Here is a 20,750-nt window from a genome sequence, read left to right on the forward strand (position 1 = left end):
CACTATTTCGCACATAGTTCACACATTCCACAACAATTTTTAATACTTCTGCCAATTTGGGCTGCAAAGTTTTTGTTGCCAACGCATGCCTGTGCAGAAGGCAATGCGTAACAATGATGTGCGGTGCATCGACTTTTACTAGCGCACCAAAACCAGACTTTCTTCCCAGCATCACTGGAGCTCCGTCCGTACAAACTGCAGAAACCACATCCCATGAAACGTTGTTGTCTCTGAAGAAGTCATCCACAAGCTTCTTCACATCGGCTGCCTTAGTTGTTGGAAATTCCAGTGTGTGGTCTCGACTGAGAAGGAGGTCTCACTCTGCTGCTTATGCAGCGCTCTCAAAGCAAACCGGTAGGGAGTCTCACTCAGACACATATACAGCCCTCTCTAAGTGGTCTGATAGGGAGGTCTCACTCTGCTGCATAAACCACCGACCTCAAAGCGGACCGTTAAGAAATCTCAGAGCAGGACGCTTTCAATGACTGTGCCCACTAACTGCAGATTAGACTGAGGGGTGGACCTCTGCGGCGGAGGTTCCACTGAACCCCTGAGACCGACTCACCAAACCCCTAGGGTTCGATTGAACCCATGTTAAGAACCACTGGTCTATAGCCTAGTCGCCATCTTGGCTCCCCTGCTTGTGTCGGCGATCTGTCGAGATGCGCCGCGCAGCATCACACATTCCTAATATTCCTTGGGAAGTCAAACTGCGCATGCACGGGGATCATCAATTCAGTCGTTTGTGTTAAGTTTTCTTGGAACACTTCATTGCATAAGCCTAAAAAGGGCTTCTCGGGTCTCTGAAGGCGACTCTACACAATGCCGTGCTAAAACAGCGCGTGGTCAAATCTTTTTTTTTTTTTCTTTCAGCAGAGTCGAGTAATAAAGTGATGTCATGAACGAGAGGAAGATTAAGGATTTTGCACAGGAACTTGCTACTGCCGTGTGATCATTTACCTATGGACATGGAAAGCCAAACTGTCAAGTGTTTTAACTTTTTTGCTGTACTTCTCCCACACTTGAAGGGGTAGTACCAAAGCTGAGCTTCTAACTGGGTTCCACTCAATGACCAGACTCTTGTTTTTCCTTTTTTTTTTTATCCTTTTTTATTTTGATTTTCTTCAATCCTTGTTATGTTGGTCACAGGTAAAAAACCTTAAACAAAAACAGTAACTCTTTTCACATTCCTTATAAAACCAGATACACATTACATAATCAAAATACACAGTACGCGTTTGACATTGAACTACCAGTGCCTTAAAATTAGACTACCTACTTTTAAATGAATTAACGCGCGACTACAACAAAGAATACAATTTCAGCAAGCCACTACCTGTAATGCACACGCCGAATGATTTAGCGCCCCCCGTGCCTATTTCCGCCACCGCACAACCATCGCATGCACAAAGCGGAGGAACAAACGGGGCTTACCGGCTGTCTGCTCAATTCTTGCTTCGGATCCACAGCTATAGTAATTTAATGTCTGCGCCTAAAATCGCCTAAAAGCACGATGGCATCTATTGCTGACTCCGTTCTAGTCACGGCTACGTAATTGGTCCATTTATTTACCTTGATTGCGCGTAGCTGCGTGATGAACGTGCACGGCTTGCGCTCACGTGACAGCTGTCAAAAAAAGGGCGTTCGCCGCGACACAAACAAAAGTGTCAAAACAAAAGAACAGGTTGACATCCGCAGACAATGCCAATCAAAGCGAAGACGATGACGGTGGCATGTACTATTACAGGCAAGTAGTAGAACAGGAAGTGATCAATACAGACAAGACCACTGAAGGCAGTCTCCACGACAATGGAGGCAGGGAAGTGACATGAACACAGAATATTAAGAAGTCAGCACCCAACACTGATACAAATGAGGCTGAGAGGCAGCAGGAGAATGTGCACGTTGAAGAGGACTCTCAGCATGAAGTTGAGCAACAGGAAGAAGGACAGAGTGGGGAATCAATGACCCCACATTCGAATTTGGGTGTCATTGAAGGAGTACAAAAACGTGACTTCCCAAGGCGCGAAAGGCGACCTCCAAAAATCTTAACTTATGACCATTTTGGAACCCTGACATGCTAGAGTGTAGCACTTCCGAATAGAATGCCCCACCAATATCAGGTTTCACCAATGTGCAATGTTTACCCAGAGTCAACTTTCACTTGTGTAACTCAGATTTACCACCCATACTGAGGGTACGCATATTAAGAGCTTTGTATATTTTCATTTATGTATATGTAGCGTGGCCATGTTCATGTAAAATTATTCTAGGTCAATGTGCAGTTGAGGCGGTTGAGGCGACATAGAGATTATGGGACTATGGGAGATGATTGTGATGTCGGGACGACACCTGATTTTGTGGGGGAGTGTGTAATAAAGTGATGTCATGAACGATTATTCATGCACAACTATGCATGTGCAATAATAATTGAGTTGTATTATTCACAATCAATGGGTTTGACGATCAACTGGTTTGGGCTCTGACTGATCGATTGGTTATGTCTGCTGGACAAGAAGAACGCGGGACTCACGGTCAGATGCATCATTCTCGCTTGAGCCACTAAAGAGGAGGCGACTGCGTCCGTGTGTTCATTCATTTCATTCCTATCCAGGTATGAAAATATATTTGAAAACATTCATTGGCATGAATAAGCGTTGAGAAAAGAGAAAGAAAACGTTCGTTTTGAATTACAGTGACGTTTTGAGTGTTCGAATCGCTTTTCCTGTACTTGCCGCCATGTCGGTCGAAATCGCCCTCGGCGACTATAACGGGTGGCATCAATTGTGAACGGAAGTTGTGCCATATGTGCGTGTATGTGCTCTTTTCGTGAACGGACATTTTGTGAACGGAAAATGGAAGTCAGATTGATGTTTATTATTTCAAATATACTTCCTTTAAACGTGCAGTAGGTTGCCCAGCCCAATATTGTTTAGTTTTGCTTTTGTATTCTGTGTATTAAAGTTTGTTTTGTAACAATTGTGCATATCTAGTGGATAAAAGTTGGATTCTCGCTTGAGCCACGAAAGAGGAGGCATCTGTGTCCGTTTGTTCATTCATTTCATTCCTATCCAGGCTGTAACACACTCACCCTTCCGCTCTAGCGCGCATCTCAATCAAACGCGCTAACACATTAATTCAAAACAGGAACAAATGGGAACTAATGAAAACACCAATACTTACTAAATATATTACACATACTTCATCTACAATGGGTGAGTACGTACATGCAACGTTCGTTTTAGCTTTGAAGTGAATTAATTGAATTGCGAATCAAACATTAATATCAATTTGTACACACATTAGTGCCGATTAACAGGAGGAAAGCGTTTGCTCCTTTTGTCTCCATGGCAATGGCACAGATGAGCGGAAGCTTGCACTCTTGCCTTTGGCTTCATTCAATCAATCAGCAAAGGAGAACACAATTTTGGATTTGTAACCGGATGTAGACCACGTTCTTTTTCCTGTTTGGTGCTTGCTGAACTGTGGAATTAGCTCGGCTGCGTGCGCGGCAGACCAGATTTTTCAAGTTTTGCGTAAAGTTGACGGACCAAAAAGGACCGTGGCGGAGCGGAGCGCGGCGGAATCGCTCACATTCATTTACATGGGTACGTCGTGCTACGGCACGGCCCAACGCAACGGAGCGGAGTACGGCGGACGTTGTGCTCCGTTGCGCAACCGCAACAAATATCGCATACCCGCACCCACAGCTTGCATCTGCGATCCCTCGTGATGCGCCGCGCAGCGTCACACATTCCTAACATTACTTGGGAAGTCAAAACTACTCATGCGCGGGGATCATCAACTCGGGCGTTTGTGTTGTTTGCTTGGAACTCTTCATTGCATAAGCCTAAAAAGGGCTACTTGGTTCTCCTCTGCATGGGTCCCATTTACTGTGAAGCCGTGCTAAAACAAGGTAGGTTGCCTTCGCAGACCCAAGAAGTCCTTTTTAGGCTTATGCAATGAAGTGAAGCAGGCAGTGGGTATGGGTGTGGGTGCGCCGTTGCGGTTGCGCGTATGTGATGGAATCGCCCTGTACGACATTAATCTTTTCGACTTTTGAAATCCCGCCTTTGCTACCAATACTTCCATATGGTTTTATTTTGTGGTACTGTTGGGCACCTGTGTAGGTTGTGTATCAAATGTATTGTAATGTATTTCATGTATCTTTCCCCAAACGACTCACTATGCATTTGGGAGGGGTAAAAAATTTAAAATACAAGAACAAAATGTAGTTCAACATTTGAAGTTGACGCCACCCTTGCCTCCGGCAAACTTAAGTTGCTGTACCTGTGATACGTCCGCTGTGCTCAGCAAGCTCATGGATCTTGATCCAGTCTCTGCCTTTCTTCTCATAAATGTTCACCACATTGGTATTGGGGCTTACTGCAATCTCTGTATGGAAACAAATATTCACATCATTTTTATGTTGCCAATTTATTTGCCAATGTATTAATGGCAGGATTCTTCATTCCAATTGGCAAAGCAAAATTAATTGCACTACAAAACAACTGTAAAACCCACGGGCCGTATCTGGCACACAAAGAGCTCTTACGTTTACAAGGAATGCGCACATGAGCGCTGCAACAACTGACCTGTTGCCATGCTTGTGCGATATACCTTGCTGATTGCTTCAGTGACAGAAAATGGAACATAACTGTACACCAGATTATGTTAGACTTTGAATCCAGCTTCATGCTTTAAAATCCTTCGATCACCCCAAAGAGTTACAATGAACGGGGGTCGCATTCTGGGCCATGATCAGAGATTTAGCTTTGGTCCACATTGTATTATTTCAAAAATGTGTCTTGTATTTCTTTTTACATTGACTTTGTTTACAGCTGAGTAGTTAGCGCGCAGAGCTTTGCTACTTAACATAACATCCTGAAATCTCTTTCATGAGTTTTCAATTTCTTCTGTCATTTACGTCATCATTTGGATGTCACCCAGTGTCCAAAGCGAGATACATAATTTTATTTTGTTTCATTTTCTTTGCGCTTCAATGAACTCCTAGAAAAGAAGTGGTACAACCACACTGATTGGTTTTCCTTCCATTGGATATTTGCATTTCATTGTGTTTATTTATTTATTTGGAAAAAAAGAAAAAATAACCTACAGAAAACTTCATTTCATTTCATATAATTTAAAGAAAAATGTTATATTGGGATATAAAGGGGACCAAAAAGGAAGTTATTTTCCTTTATCATTTATATGTATATTTTCCATCAACATATTTTCATTTGACCACTGCTTTTCGTTGGGAATTGGGACCAGGTTGACACGCATAGCAAAAATCTACATATAAGTGACACATTGTTTTTGAGTTATATATCCGACCCACTTGAGTAGAGATTTTCCTCCATGTGGCCCCTACGCTAAAATGACCTTGACACCCCTATGCTAAACTTAAGTTGTACACATACTTGACAACCCAAAAGGATGATGATCAATAAACCCATCTTACATGAGATACATATTATCTATAGCAGGGGTTCTCAAACATTTTGGAATCAGGGACCCCCTTTAGGAAATCACATTTTCCAAGTACAAGTGCGAACATTTACGGAAGGAAAACCAACAAAGTCTCAAAAGCCATTTTGGTCATCCAATACTGTTTTCAATAAATCCAAATTGATGAACGTAGTCCTCTTTGCATTCTATTTGTTTGGACAGCTTTTCTTTTGTCTTTTCCTCAATAGACAAAGTGGGTGGTCTTACAAAATCATCTATTGCTGAGTGGATAGCAAATCAAGTCAAATTTTATTTATAAAGCACATTTAAAGAGACCATCCTCAACCAAAGTGCTATACAATGGGGCGGCATGGCTTGGTGGTAGAGGCTGTGGCCTTGAGCACTGAACCCTCAGTTGCTCCTGATGCTGCATCATCAGTCGGTAAGTCGGTTAGTGTAAAGTGCTTTGAGTACCCAAGGTTGAAAAGCGCCGTATAAGTGAAAGTCCATTTACCATTTACAATGAGATAGTGCAAATAGAAACATAAACACGCAGTAAAACACAAAAAACAAGAGGTCCTGGCTGCGCAAGTCTCAAGCTCATTGATGATGATGTGGAATTTTGTGGGTCTAATTGACAAAATTCAAAATGATTACATACAAAATGATCACATTCCTAAAAATGTAATAAACTGGTTGACTAGATTGCTTCATTAATTAGTCACAAATTCATATCAATTAATATAACCCCCTTCATTCAGCCCAAGGACCTCAGGGGGTTCGTGAACCCACTTTGAGAATCACTGATCTGTATCATACAACAAACAAAGAGCCAAGCAAATTTTGATTACTTCACCATTTTCACATCTAATCTAGGGAATAAATTGTTGTATAGGGGAGTCATGTAGTCAGTTACTTGTGACACATGAGTCTTTTGTCACTGTAACCCATGAGAAACAGTATTATAAATAGGATGGAACCAAGCTCTCAGCAGTGCTCAGCAGACAATCTTATGCATCAGAGAACCTCTTTAGTCCATTTGCTGGATTGGTATTCAGATTCCTTGTGGTTCCACAGGCAGCATTAATGCAATTACAGGATGAAAAGAAATGCATCTGCATGCTGCTCTGTATATAGTTTGCAAGACCACTTTAATAATGTCAATAAAGGTTTACCTTGGTTGTTACTATGATACAGGTGGTGAACATTGTTTCACTTACGTGTCCTGTCTTTATTCCAGGTGTGGCAAGAAAGTGGCTCCAGACCAAAACTATAGCGTGACATGTCTGAACAAAGTTGGGAGAAGCTTCTGGAATGTGGCTATCAGGGAGGAGCACAGGGAGACAATTGTTGTGAAAACAACATCCATCAACTTTTTTGAAATTTTTTTAAATAAGTTATCTTTTAGCACTCTTATGAGGCACCAGAGCTTGATATCACTTACTGTGATGTACACACAGACATTTGGGCTTTCTTGGCACACTTGCCTGCCTTCTGTTGTGAATAATTTTTTGAAGAATTAATACACACCTTTTGAGGAGTGTTTGCAAACTGTGAAAATAGGATTTTACTTTGCCTTTGCTACCTTCAGTATACAACCTCATGGTGACAAAAGACAAAAGTGTCATTTAAACTCGTCTTGTTAGTCAAAAGTGTTCATATAAAAAGGGTAATCAATTTCAAACAGGTAGAGACAATAGTAATTCTCACACGCTCTAGGCAGACTGAACTGCTCAGTTGTTTTTTCTTTATTTTTCTTTTTTTGAGCAAAATCGAACAAGTAACAGAAACTGAAAGCTGAGTCGAAGTGACAAAACAATGCAGCAACTTACCTTTGTTCAGTTCAGAAGAGTACTGCAGTAGTTAGTTGCAGTATATTTGTGGACTCTGAGCTGTCGACACGAATGGAGCTGTGCAGTTGTAATACAAGGAAGTGATTGTGTTTTTAAAGGAGTAAAAAAAAAAGAGTGGGTGTGTCTGAGTGTCAACAATGAGGGCTGATTTGGCATCTCAAATGTACACTCCCACTAGTGATGTAGCTCTTATTGTATTTCAACATTTTGTGTGTAACAAGTTTATTAGTGACTTTCAGGTTCTTGTTCTTCAAATGCCATTTAAATTTTACTTGGAAATGAGTAAATACAGCAAACCATCCATCCTCCGTCTGCCCATTTTCTATATCGTGTGTTCTCAGTGTCAGAAGAAATATTGGGTTTTGAAACATCAAATTTCAGAACTGTGAGGCAGATCTGGTTATCAAAAGTTGAACTGCCCCAAATGAATAAAACTTAAAATTTGAAATGATTTTTTTTTCCCCTACCTACATTTTACTGTCTATTTAATATTATGTCTCTAGGTTACATGCCAAGCTTCGAGAAGTGTCAATGTACTGTTTAGAGCTCGTTTTACCTCTGAAAAGTGTTGGTTCCCGGGACTCAAAATACAGTGGGCCCCCGTGTTATGAGATTAATCCGTTCCGCGGTTGAGCTCGTAAAGCAAATTCACCATATGGTGGGCAATCCAAGCCTATGTTAAATAGCTAATGCATTTAGAACCCCAGGTAAAAACATCAAAATTGTACATACATATTAAAAATTGCTACCAAAATAGTATAGTAAGTGCTGCGAGTAAGGGTAGGCTACGCTAGTGTTGAAAATAGTGTTAAAATGTTTCTTGCAAAGCCATGTTAACCCTTGATGCACGAGTAACTGGACCTACACTCTTCCATAAGTGGGTCAAAAATGACCCATATTAGAATCAGTGCATTTTTATGCCATTTTTGTCATTTTCGTTGAGAATAATCACTTTTATAATATTTAGTAATATACTTAGGACCACACAAGAATGATTTCACGTTTGAAATATCTTTATTTTTAACAATTTTGAAAAAGAATATTACCCAAAACAATTAAAAAATGTCAACATCCATTGTGAGTGTATGAGTGTGTTTGTGTGTACAGTATTTGTGTTTGTGTGTATGTATGCAATACTTATTGCAAGAGCTCGCAATACTTATTGCGGGATCCCGCAATACTATTCCGAGAGCTCGCAAAGTATTGTGAGTTCTCGTAATATTGTTTTTTTCCTTGTCCCTTTAGGGGCTCCGTACATTAGTGATGGGCTTCAAATAGCAATGGTAGTAAAAGGGCTACCCGACACATTTAAGCCATTTGTCGTTTACATCACGCAAACAAATGAAGTGTTGACATTCGCTGAGTTTAAAATAAAACTGAATTTATGAAAGCACCAAAAAATATGGACACACTGATGCTGAAGAAGACAGCGTGATGAGGACAAACGGGAGGCTGAAATCGCGTGGAAGAGGACAAGGGAAGAGGATGGACCTGCCAAATATTGAGTGCTATGCTTGTGGCAAGAAGGGGCACATGGCCAGAACCTGAGCAAAAGACGTCAAGAGACAGTTGGAAAAGGGACACGACACAGCGAGGAAGAGGCCGCAGTCGTTAACGAGGCCATGACCATTTGAGAAAAGTCGATGAGGAAACAGAGGATGAGCCTGAGTCATTTTGTTTTGTCAAAATGAGTGATTGTTATACTCATAAAGGCAACAAGAAGGGTGCCACAGATCACATGATTAATGATGCAATGAAGTTAAAGACAATCGACAACAGCTTCAGCCTGAAAGTCACATGATCGAGCTAGCTGATGGAACAAAGGTGAGCGGCTTGGCGAAGATGAGAAGAGACGCTGAAATCTTGTTGGACAGCGAAGGACGTAAGGTGAAAAAAACACTGAAGTCTGCACTGTACAACCCATCGTTTCCACAAAACATCTTCTCAGTTAAAGCTGCAACTGCCAGCGGAGCAGAGATTCACTTTAAAGATAGAGATGACTGGTTGATGCAAAAGAACGGTACAAAGGCTTTATTATCTTAACACTATTGATGATGATGCAGACAAGTTGTGTGTTAGCTATGACATTCAAACATGGCATAAGATACTTGGTCATTGCAATTTTGATTATATTACAAAACTTGAGAAGATGGTAAAGGGAATGTCAATAAAAGGGAAACATAAGTCTAAGCAAAACTGAAATGTGTACAGTGATCCCTCACTATAGAGCATAGGTGTCGAACTCCAGTCCTCGAGGGCCGGCATCCTGCATGTTTTCCGGTTTTCTTTCCCCAACACACCTGATTCAAATGATTAGCTCATTAGCAAGCTCTGCAGGAGCTTCAAAATGATCCCAATCATTTGAATCAGGTGTTTTTGAGGGAAAAGGTTTGAAAACATGTAGGATATCGGCCCTCGAAGACTGGAGTTTGACACCTGTGCTATAGAGGGTTTTCATGGCGCGTCATCAGCCGCGTCATAATCCCGGAAGCCGCCGTCTCGGAGGTAGTTGATACGATAACACAGTATGGGCACTACGTATATCTGCAATATTGTTAGGAAAAACGGTAAATAATTGCCATATGTCGGGTTGCACAAATCGGGCAGACAGAGAAAAAACATTTAGACTATTACAGGCTTCCAAAAGTGATCAAAAATCATGGAGAGGAATGCCAGAAATTATCGGAGGAAAGGAGATGCCTGTGGTTGGCAAAGGTCAACCAGGACTTGAGAAGAAAAAATCCGGACAACATCCGAATTTGTTCCTCTCGTTTTATTTCAGGTAGGAAAAGAACTGATTGCAAGCAACTAATAAAGTTTGTAATGCAATGTTGACATTTTAATAGTAACTTGTATTGTCTCCCTCACCCATCCACACTCCATCTGGTTGTAAGCCTCCAAACCTTTGTAGGATTAAAGATCTTCGGCTGTGTATTCTTCGGTGAAAAATGCTAAGTAGTTGACTATATTTGGAAATGTGATTGCAACACGTATAAAACTGCTGCAAAGATATCCAGTGCAACAGCTAGGCTAGCTTTGGATTTCTTGATAATCTCCAGCTTCGTGTCCATATAAATCATCTTCTTACTTCTCTTTTTAACATCTTGGAATCCATCGCTAACCCTTTCAAGTTTGAATTAAGCAGTAAAATGCACAATAAATATGGGGTTGTAACCACTCACGATAGAACAAAGCTTTACAGTTCCGCCATTTTGAAACGAGTGAGGCCTACACATAGCAGACTACCATCTCCGTAAGGAGACACCAACCAATAGCAGAGCAGCACTGTAGTGACACATTGAATGAATGCATTGACGTCAACTGAAAATAAGTACAATTACCTAAAAACGCCTGCAGATGGAGGAAAAACAACACAAATGCAGCCAACTCCCTAGGGTCAATACAGTTGTTGTTGGTTTTTTTTCACAAAACCAGGAAAATACCATCAAAAAAGGAAGAACAAAACTCATTATTCCACATCGCAACATGAAAAAGCCAGGGACGCTGTAACACGGGGGTCCACTGTACTAAAAAACTATGGGTCCTAACAGAAAAGTTAGGAGTCCCAAAAATCGTGCAGCAAAAAGGACAAAATTTAAGGTTTGAACACTAACAACGGGTATTAGCAAATGTCACAGTAAAATTTATTAAAACAATAGAATGAACTTACATATGACAGTCGTCATCATTTTCAAGATTCAAGAGATTTATTGTCATATGTATAGTATAGTTGTACAACACAATGAAATTGTTATTCTGTTCACTTCCCGAGCAGCAGGCTACATTCCATAATCTAGCAATAAATGAATAGCAATAAATAAACTAGAGCTGCAAGCTTGCACATTGTAGTTATTTAAGGTTTTTGTTGCTCATGGCGAAGGAAATTTTAAACACTTATTTTAAAGCCCCGCCCCTTCTCATATATGTTGGCCAATATTCATGAAATTTTGCCCATATGTAGCCTTATGCCTGATAATAGAGCATGCCAAATTTGAAGTGGGTCAGATCAACCATTTAAGTGATATTAAGCAGAATTTGGTACCTGCAAACATCCAAAACGGTCCAAAAAGGCATACTACAAAATTCATTACTCTGGTTCTGTACATCCTAGCATATGGCGCTCATAACTTCTTTGTAGGTCTTGAGGTTCTACGAATGCCTAAAAATCTTTCATAGCTCTTGGTGAGACGGCCCATGACCCAGTAGAGATGTTTGACTCTAGATGGCGCTAATAATCAATTGTTTATATTGTATGCATGAAAACACCATAATATCTAATTTTACAACAGGCCTGACGAGTGTGAAAATTTTGGTAACTTTGTACATGTTTAGGTGCTAAAAAACCCGATTCATTTCAGAGATAAATAATTAATAACTAGAGCTGCAAGTAGCTATTAAGGGATAAAGGATATAAAAAATGAAAAAATTATGTTGGATTATTTTGTGCCACATTGGCGGTGTTAGCACTACAGTGAAAAATGAAGTTGTAGATGACTTCCATACAGAGTTAGGATTATGTGAAATTGTGAAATTTAGAGAATGTGGTATTATTTGGGCTGAGTTACACCAGCTTTAATTGTTTCAGTTGTGTGACTTTGCACTGCTGTATCTTCCATGCCCATTATTGAAACGTCATCCTATTTGGTGGAGGGCAATAGGTGTGTCTAATGGCTTTTCAGATAACATTTAAGCGATATCACTTCAAGAGGGTGAGCAGAGTACATAAAAACGTTAAGGAATTGCTATATATTTGCTGCCACGAAGTGGCGCTCGCACTGCGATTTAAAATAGGATTGTAGGTGTGTTTCACGTTGGACTCCCATCCCATATATGAAGTTTTGAAAAGATCAGATAATCTCAGTCCAATTAAAGCATCTTCAACCGTTTTGGCGAGACATCGGACTTTGAGTTGGCATACAGGCCACACCCTATATTGAAAAGTGAAAGTTCAGAACCTTCATTTTCCCATGTTTCAAAGCTTTTCTGACCATCTTTCAGTTAATTTACTCAAACAGGCATTGCACAGTACATGAAAGTGTAGAAAATAAGGTTTGTGTCCACCACCAGGTGGCGCTGTAAATGATTTGGAAGCTTATCACAAATCAAGGGCACGACTTTTAAAGTCCCTGCAAAGTTTCAGATGGTTTGAAGCTGTTACAGCTGAGTTATTCAGGGTTTTGTCACTCTTGGCGAAGGAAATATTCAACATAATTTGAAGCTCCGCCCACATCTTACATGTCATGGGATCTTCATGAGTTTTGGGATATTTGTGCCACTAAGTCTCATAATGGTCCATGCCAACGTAGATGTTAATCGGATGAATCTTTTATGAAAAGAAGGTACGAGTTTTAGACCAGCCAATGTACAAGAACGGGGCGAAGTTGCACATTAAAATAATTCATAATCATATATCTGTACATCCTAGCACATGGATGGTCTTTTTGTAGGTATTACAGTCCTCCATATGCCCAAAAGGTTTCATAGCTGTAAGTCAAAGCAAACAGGATTGACTGTAATTATGCCGGCTTTGTACAGAAAAAGGGGAGAGACACCAAGGTTCTTCGTACTGATGTTTTACTGAGTGCACTTGTTTGCAACAGTTCACACCGTAGAACTGACACATACAAAGAGATGTCAGCTACGGACAACATAATATGTATTTAAACATCATACATACCACTTCGGGCCGCTAAAGATAGACAAAGCTGGAAACATTTTACGTCTTCAATGAATATGCGCGTGCCGTCGCGTCTGACTTGATGACAGCAGCGTTAATGATTTTCCCGGAAGCCCCTTTCGCGACCCTAAATAAACTCTGCTATCTGACGGATTGAAAATCATCCATAAATTAACACTATTGCTCCGGTGGATTTAGAAATAATATGTAGCCATTTCAACCGAAATACAAAATATAGAAATCGAACAGAACAAAATTAGGTTATGTTTCAATACAACATTGCCCTCTTCCGGCGAATGCACGGTATTTCTTTGCCAACCGCCACAGTAATGTTTCAACTAAAGACAGTTTTTGCTGACACACTACATTGGAATATATGTTTGTCGATATCATCAGGAATGGACTCTAATCCAATGTGTAAAATTGTGAGAAAATCAGATTATCTGGGTCAAATTATAGCAGCTTTTACTGGTCCGATAAATCTTCAGAACGACAATTGAGCAAAGCACATAAAAACGTTTAAAAAAACGCTATATTTTTGGGTGCCACTAGGGAGCGCTCGCACTACGGCAAAAAATTACGTTGATAGGTTTGTTGCGTAATGGACACCCATCTATGGATCACCAATATATGAAATTTCGAAAAGGTAAGACCATCCGGGTCCAAATACAGCAACTTTGTTTGTTTTGGCGAGACATCAGACTGACATTTTTCTTCGCCACTAGAGGGCTCTATATTTAACGCAAAAAATTATTGAACAGATGTTTTAAGAGCATGAGTGTTCATGTATCTGTAAAGGTTCAGATTTTTTTTAGCTTGTACAACGGAATCATTAAGGTTTTTGTCACATGTGGCGTAGTAAAGATGAAACACATATTTTGAAGCCTCGCCTCCAACCCATTAGTTTGCTGACCTTGACGAAAATTTGAATAATTCTGCCTCCCAGTCTGATAAAACACCACTGCAAATTTGAAGCCGCCAGTTTATTCACCAATGCACTCTGGTGTTCGACCAACAGCCGCTTACGTACTGGAATGATCGGTCCTAAGTGGCATTCATAATGAGTCTACTAATGCAGTGGTCCCCAACCCCCGGTCCGCGGACCGGTACCAGTCCGTGGATCAACTGGTACCGGGCCGCATGGGCTGCACACGAAATAATTTTTTGGAGATGATTTAGTTTAATGGTGCGGGTGCACCGAACGCGAACGAGGCGAACAAGCGGAGCGTTTTGTATTGTAGTTGTAATGGAGGTGTCGGAATAGCGCCCAAACTTGTGACCTCCTTGAAAGGACTGTATTTGACTGATTCAGAGGATCCTCAATCTTATCAGGTTGTCCGGCCAGAACATAAATGATGCACACTCTCATGCCACTCTTTATTTGTATATAATGTTCTATTTATTTATCTGGGTTGGTGTGTGTGTGTTTGTATGTGTTCGTGTGTTCTGTGTGTGTTCTATGTGTGATTGTTGTGTGTGGTCTATTCTCATGGACGCACGGAATAATAAAGAAAGGAATGAGATAATCCACAGAATGATTGAAAGCAGAAAAAATGACTGTCCGTTACAACGATACCTGCCGACTGACCGGTGAAAGAGCAAAACAACCTATGATAGTGTAAACAGAGTCCTGATTGGTACTGGAGGAATGAAACACAACTTGTGATTGGTTGCTAGGCGGTTGCTACGAAGATCACATGACCACAGGAGTAACATGTTGTCAGAGAAATCTCAGAAAAGAAGACTAGGACAAGCCTAGCTGCTTAAACAGCAAAAAGAGTAACTCAGACCAGCCAAGATTGACTTTTCTACGCCGGCGCAGGGAAAAAAGCTTGAGCAAATGTAACTCGTGGGTCTTCCAACGCCAGTTTTCCACTTGCCCAGCCGTTCCCCCCGGCTTTTATTGAATAGAAGCATAGCAGATTACAAGACACAACAAAAGAGCCAGCCGGGCGCCACCGGCAGCTGGGCCAAGGTCCCGGCTCACACTTTCGTGCGTCAACAGTTCTATCTAAGGACAGGGTCAAGATGAACTAGGATTGCATAAATGGGTAACAATGAACTAAGAACATAATGATAACAACCTAATATATGATTCCCTTCACACATGTCCAGACGTAAATAGTAATAACAAACAATATAAACACGAAATCGTTAAGTATAATCAGAAACTTCTTAACAGTAGTCAATGGAGTTCGCGTGACTGGGCGAGAAGGCACGTCGGGCGACACGATGAACGCGAATGGAGCGACGCAAATGGCCGCGCGCGGTCACGAGAAGCGCCTTTCGAGTGAAGTTATTTTTATTTACTTTTCCAGGAATGAATCATGGCGGCCGCTTTGCGGTCACCGGGAGCGATACAACACGGCCAGCTGAGCTTTCAATACGAAACAGAGCCAAGCAAGAGCCCTCACCTGGCTTGTCGAAAGGCGGAAGTGAAAACTTGGGATGATTGGTATGTGCAGTGTTTGCTTCACTTAACAACTGTTGAATCGTAGTTACTGTGCTAAGCTAACGATAGCGCAGCATTGTCAGCACAATATTTAGCATGGTCTCGGCCACTCGATTGCGACATTGAAATTTTAATTTTTTTGGCAGGCAAGTATTGTCGCAAAGAATAAAGGTGCTGTCCGTGAAAATATTGGCTCTGTCACATCCCAGAAAAGTGAAATTTCTCAGCAATGCTCTTTTTTGCGGATCTACTGTGAAGTGCACAGCAAGCTTGCCCCCCTCCCCTCCCCTCTCCTCTCGCGATTAAAAAGAAAGTGGACTGAAAGTCCATACCATACTCCGTCCATACGTTTGCGATGTGGTTTTTAAAGCAGCCAGAAGCGGGGGATCGGCTGCTCGACACGAAGCAAGATAAACTCCGCGTGGCGAAGTACTTTATTTGGTTCCGCATTCTGGCGGCGGAGAGGAGCTACGATGAGGCAGCGGTGAGTGGCATTTTTCGTCGGGGCCTGAATCCAAACGTCAAGGACGAACTTGCGGCGAGGGACGAGACCTCCTCGTTAGAGGACTTGATCGTTTGTCCACCAGGTGGCAGTGAGAGGACGAGGTAACAGAGCAAAGCCCAGCAGTCACAGATCAAGCCTTCCCTGGGAGCGGCGAACCCATGCAGCTGGGCGGCGTTCGCCTGACCCCCGCTGTGAGAGACAGATGCATGCGTTTGAGACTGTGCCTATATTGTGGACTTCCGGGGCACCAGATAGCCGCCTGCCAGACACGACAGGTATGGGACTCAGCCAACCGCTCCCCTCAGACAGCAGCCACAGGGAGAGATGCGTGAGTACCACCCAGCGGTGGGGCGCTGCAATTCGACGCAGAGTGGTTCGACTAGAAAAACACTGCAACTCAGGGGCAAAGTTTTTTATGGTGGGCATAGAGTGGTTGTCGAGACCCTTGTGGACTCCGGGGCGGATGATAATTTTATTGATTATTCCATAGTGGGCTTAATCGGGTGCCCATTAGTAAAATTGGACAAACCGAAATGTGTTAATGATCTCAACGGGCGCCCCTTAGCAACGGTAACGCACCAGACATGTACTATCCCGTTACTTCTTTCTGGAAACCATAAAGAAGAGATTCGATGTTGCGTCATGCCCACACGCTGCACACAGGTAGTGCTGGGCCTTCCTTGGTTAAAATTACATAACCCGGATATAGACTGGACAGTTCCCGCGCTCGTAAATTGGAGCACATTCTGCCATGCAAACAGTCTTGGAGCGGCAGAATTTTCGTGTCCCCCTGTAATATTGCCTGCCCTGAAGGAGATAAATTTAGAACGGGTCCCCGTTTGTTATCATGATCTGAGAGAAGTTTTCAGTAAAGAGAGAGCGTTATCACTACCCCCACACCGGCCGTATGACTGCGCGATAGACTTACTTTCGGGTTCCTCATATCCACCAACGCACCTATACAAGGTTTCCCAACCGGAGCAAGAGGCCTTGCGCGAATATATCTCTTCCTCTCTCGCGGCGGGGCTGATTCGTCCTTCATCGTCGCCGTTTGGGGCTGGGTTCTTTTTTTTGATAAAAGGGATAAGACCCTTCGTCCGTGTGTGGACGCATCTCGAAGGTTGAACGAAATTACCGTAAAAAACAAGTACCCCCTGCCTCTATTGGACTCCGCATTTTCGGCTCTCCACTCAGCTCACATCTTCTCGAAACTTGACCTCCGCAACGCGTGACACTTGGTGAGAATCCGGGAAGGGGACAAGTGTAAGACTGCAAATTGCGTGCTGATCCAGCCAAGATCCAGGCTGTGGTCGAATGACTGACTCCAACATCCAGAAAACAACTACTTTCTGGGATTCGCCAACTTCTACGAGCACTTTATTCGCAATTATAGCGCGGTCTCAGAAACTCTGACTAAACTAACCTCATCAAAGATACCATTTGTGTGGAACTCAGAGGCGGCGCGCGCTTTCCAAGAATTGAAGACCTGATTCACGTGGGCCCCAGTGTGGATGCACCCTAATCCAAATGTACCGTTTTTTGTTGAGGTTGAGGCGTCGGAAACCTTATTGGGGGTGGTGCTGTCCCAGCGCTCAACAGTTGATGTGAGACTGCACCCCTGCTCTTTCTTCTCCTGCCGCCTCAGCCCAGCAGAACAGAATTATGACGTGGGTGATCGGGAGCTGTTGGCCATCATTACGGTGCTTGAGGAGTGGAGGCATTGGTTGGAGGGCACCAGACATGTATTTACTGTCTATACGGACCACAAGAACCTTTTTTACATCTGGAAAGCCAGACTCCTGAACATGTGACAGGCTAGGTGGGGTCTCTTCTTGACCTGCTTCCAGTATGTGATCACTTTCCAACCAGGGTCCAAGAATGGACCCGACGCCCTTTCGAGAATCTATGAGGACCAGACGTCAGACCGGGTGGCTGAGCCAATTGGGGCCCTCCGGTGGCAGCTTGAGGAACGCGTGGATAGAGCAGCAGGACAATTGCAAGTTCCATGGGACTGTCCGGAAGGCAAGTTGTTTGTGGCTGCCGACCTCCAGCCACTTGTCCTACAGTGGGCCCATGACTCGAAACTAGTGTGCCACCCGGGAATCACCAGAATTATATACCCCGTAAGCCAAAGATTCTGGGGGCCGGGGTGGCGCAAAAACACCATTGACTATGTCACTGCTTGTCCTGTCTGCGCCCGTGGTAAACCGTCTCGCCAACCCCCAGCAGGCTTGCTGAATCCGTTGCCGGTGCCTGCTCGACCCAGGTCCCACATCGCATTGGACTTTGTAACGGGGCTCCCCACCTCACATGGCAAGACAGCAATCCTGACCATTGTGGATCTTTTTTCAAAGATGGCCCCAAGGTAGCCTTCAGCCTTTGAGACCGCACGCATAGTGGTCCAGCAGGTGTTCCGGATCCACGGTATACCCACTGATATGGTGTCAGACAGGGGCCTCCAATTTGTGTCTGGAGAGCATTCGGCAAGGCGAGTAAGCCTGTCGTCTGCCTACCACCCGCAAACCAATGGACAGTCTGAAAGAACAAACCAGGCCCTAGAGGTAGCCCTCAGTTGTGTGTGTCAGCAACACCCTTCATCCTGGGCAACACACCTCCCATGGGTGGAATATGTCCATAATTCTCATATCTCAGCGGCAACAGGCAAGTCACCCTTCCATGCTGTCTATGGCTACCAACCTCCTATCTTCCCATCTCAGGAAAAGGAAGTCTCTGTGCCATCGATCTAAGTGCATCTGACGAGGTCCTGTCAGGTGTGTCGCGACACCCGAGCGGCCCTGGCAAGGACGGTGGAGAGGAATCGACGATTGGCCGACCGCCGGAGATCGGCAGCCCCGATCTATCACCCCGGGCAAGAAGTGTGGCTCTCCTCAAGGGATCTCCACTCCGCTGGACCGGACAAGAAATTGAATCCGAAATATGTTGGACCTTACAAAATTGAGTCAATAATCAACCCCACGGCCGTAAGACTGTCCTTATCTGCATCCATGAAGATCCACCCAGTTTTCCACGTGTCCCTGCTTAAGCCAGTCGCATCCAGCCCGCTGTGCCCGGTGCCTCCACCTCCTCCGCGCTTGGTCGATGGCGACCCCGTTTATTCTGTCAAGAAGATCTTGGACTTGAGGCGGAGAGGGAGAGGGGTGCAGTATCTTATAGACTGGGAGGGGTATGGCCTGGAGAAGCGTTCCTGGGTTCCCTGCTCCTGGATCCTCGACCCATCGCTAGTCCGCGCTTTCCACGCGTCCCATCCCGATCGGCCGGGTGGACCGCCTGGGGGCGTTCGTTAAGGGGGGGTACTGTTACATTCTTGCTTCTGCACCTCACTATCTCTCTTCTAGAGCAGCTGTGTCCCTGACGGGAAGGTAGAGCCACCAGCCGCGCACCTGACTGCCATCAGCAATCACAGGGTTATTTAAACGCTACTGGAGATGGAGGAAGCCGTCGGAGTATACTGGTAATCTGTCTGGTTCCCTTGTATGTTATTGCATCTGGTGTGGGTATTTCTGTTGCTACTTTGTGTGTTTTTGCTCATATCTATTTTTGTTTGTTACTTTCCGTTTCAGCGGCTTCCTCCAGGTGGCTGCCTTCCCCCCTTGTCGGACTACCGGCGTCAAGCCATCTACTACATAGGTGTTTCTTTAATTTGGACTTTGACAGGCGTGTTCATTTCAAGATATTTAAGTTGCCACTTTGCCCAGTTTATGTTATTCCCTCTCACGCGTTGCGTGCTCCCTTTGTTTAATAAAACCCTTAGATTGAGCTTTGTACTCATCTGTGTCTGGTCTGTGGTGGTCCAAGGTGTTACAACGTAACAACACATTTAAGATTAATGATCAATATGAAACGTTGTTTGGACTTCAGCTCAGACACAACATTATTTGTCTTGCAGGAATTCAGCAAAGAACACAATGAACACATTTGACTCTTGTGAATAAGACTATTAGCTGTATTTGTTATATAGTTATAGTGGTTACATAGTTCAGTACACCAAGTGAAACATTTCTATTTCGATTTTTTGTAATGTCTATTCCGTTTTAATTAATTAACAATAATAAAAATTAAATCAGATTTATTGTTGCGTCTTTTTTTCTTAAAGATTTTTTGATGCTACTAAGGATTTTAAAGCATTGGCCCTAGGGTACTACGGAGCCCCTTAACGAAAACAAAAAAAAAACCCAGATAGTATCGCGTGCTCACCAGATAGTATCACGTGCTCACCAGAAACTATTGCGTGCTCACCAGAAACTATTGCATGGTTGTGTACTCAAGTTGGCAAGATATTGGCAGGTTCGGATTTATAGTCCATCATAACATGGACTATGAGCTACAATGGCAAAAAAAGACATTTGTAAAATATTTAAACCGTATGTTTCGCTGAAAAGACGCCATTGGGGCTTGGCCAGTGCGCAGGGACCGTCTGCAAATTACTAGATGGAGAGGGAAAAAAACAGTAACGCCACAATTTGTGACTATGAAATCAACGAACACATCAAAGACATAAAGATGATCATATTGCTACAGTGCTTTTGGATGAAAAAGCGTTTGTTTAATTTTGGACAAGTTTTATTCTTATCATTAATAATAAATTAATAAACTCAACAGAATGACTGGGGGAGCTTCATTGATGCTTGTAGTGATTTTGGAGTGTTGACCCCAACTCAACAAGGGCAGTCAGTGATTCATTATGAGGGTGTTAATGATTAACAAGCATTTACAATAAAATCACGAAAATTTAACAATCAATTTATTTGAAAAACGACAGTTGTAGTATGATCGTGAGAGTGTCAATGATGT

General features: G+C 43.0%; 1 protein-coding gene and 1 long non-coding RNA gene across 5 annotated transcripts in view; one reads left to right on the top strand and one right to left on the bottom strand.

The window, feature by feature from the left end:
- Positions 1–8,096, bottom strand: part of LOC148410126 (actin-related protein 2/3 complex subunit 1A-A) — a 57,255-nt gene extending 49,159 nt beyond the window's left edge. For 2 of the 3 annotated variants that reach the window (XR_015868194.1, XM_088437207.1), the window contains exons 1-3: positions 7,284–8,096; positions 6,672–6,771; positions 4,291–4,395 (exon numbers count right to left, since the gene is read on the bottom strand). Coding sequence is in view for 2 of the 3 variants with exons in the window: in XM_088437207.1 (XP_088293333.1) it covers positions 4,291–4,395; positions 6,672–6,735 (169 nt within the window). In the remaining variant the exon portion in view is untranslated. The remainder of the gene's footprint in view (positions 1–4,290; positions 4,396–6,671; positions 6,772–7,283) is intronic. The other variant, XM_088437208.1, reaches the window with a different exon arrangement.
- A 792-nt stretch (positions 8,097–8,888) lies between these two features.
- Positions 8,889–19,852, top strand: LOC148410127 (uncharacterized). Of its 2 annotated transcripts, none has more exons than XR_015868196.1 (4): positions 8,889–9,191; positions 15,300–15,436; positions 19,300–19,410; positions 19,520–19,852. It is a non-coding gene; the product is annotated as an uncharacterized LOC148410127 (long non-coding RNA). The 2 variants fall into 2 exon arrangements; XR_015868197.1 differs by lacking the exons at positions 19,300–19,410; positions 19,520–19,852 and adding exons at positions 15,804–15,917; positions 16,021–16,176.
- Positions 19,853–20,750: the final 898 nt, after the last annotated feature.

This window comes from Hippichthys cyanospilos, chromosome 16 (genome assembly GCF_059441005.1).
Source record: "Hippichthys cyanospilos isolate Australia breed blue-spotted pipefish chromosome 16, RoL_Hcya_1.0, whole genome shotgun sequence".
In the NCBI taxonomy this organism is placed as follows: domain Eukaryota; kingdom Metazoa; phylum Chordata; class Actinopteri; order Syngnathiformes; family Syngnathidae; genus Hippichthys; species Hippichthys cyanospilos.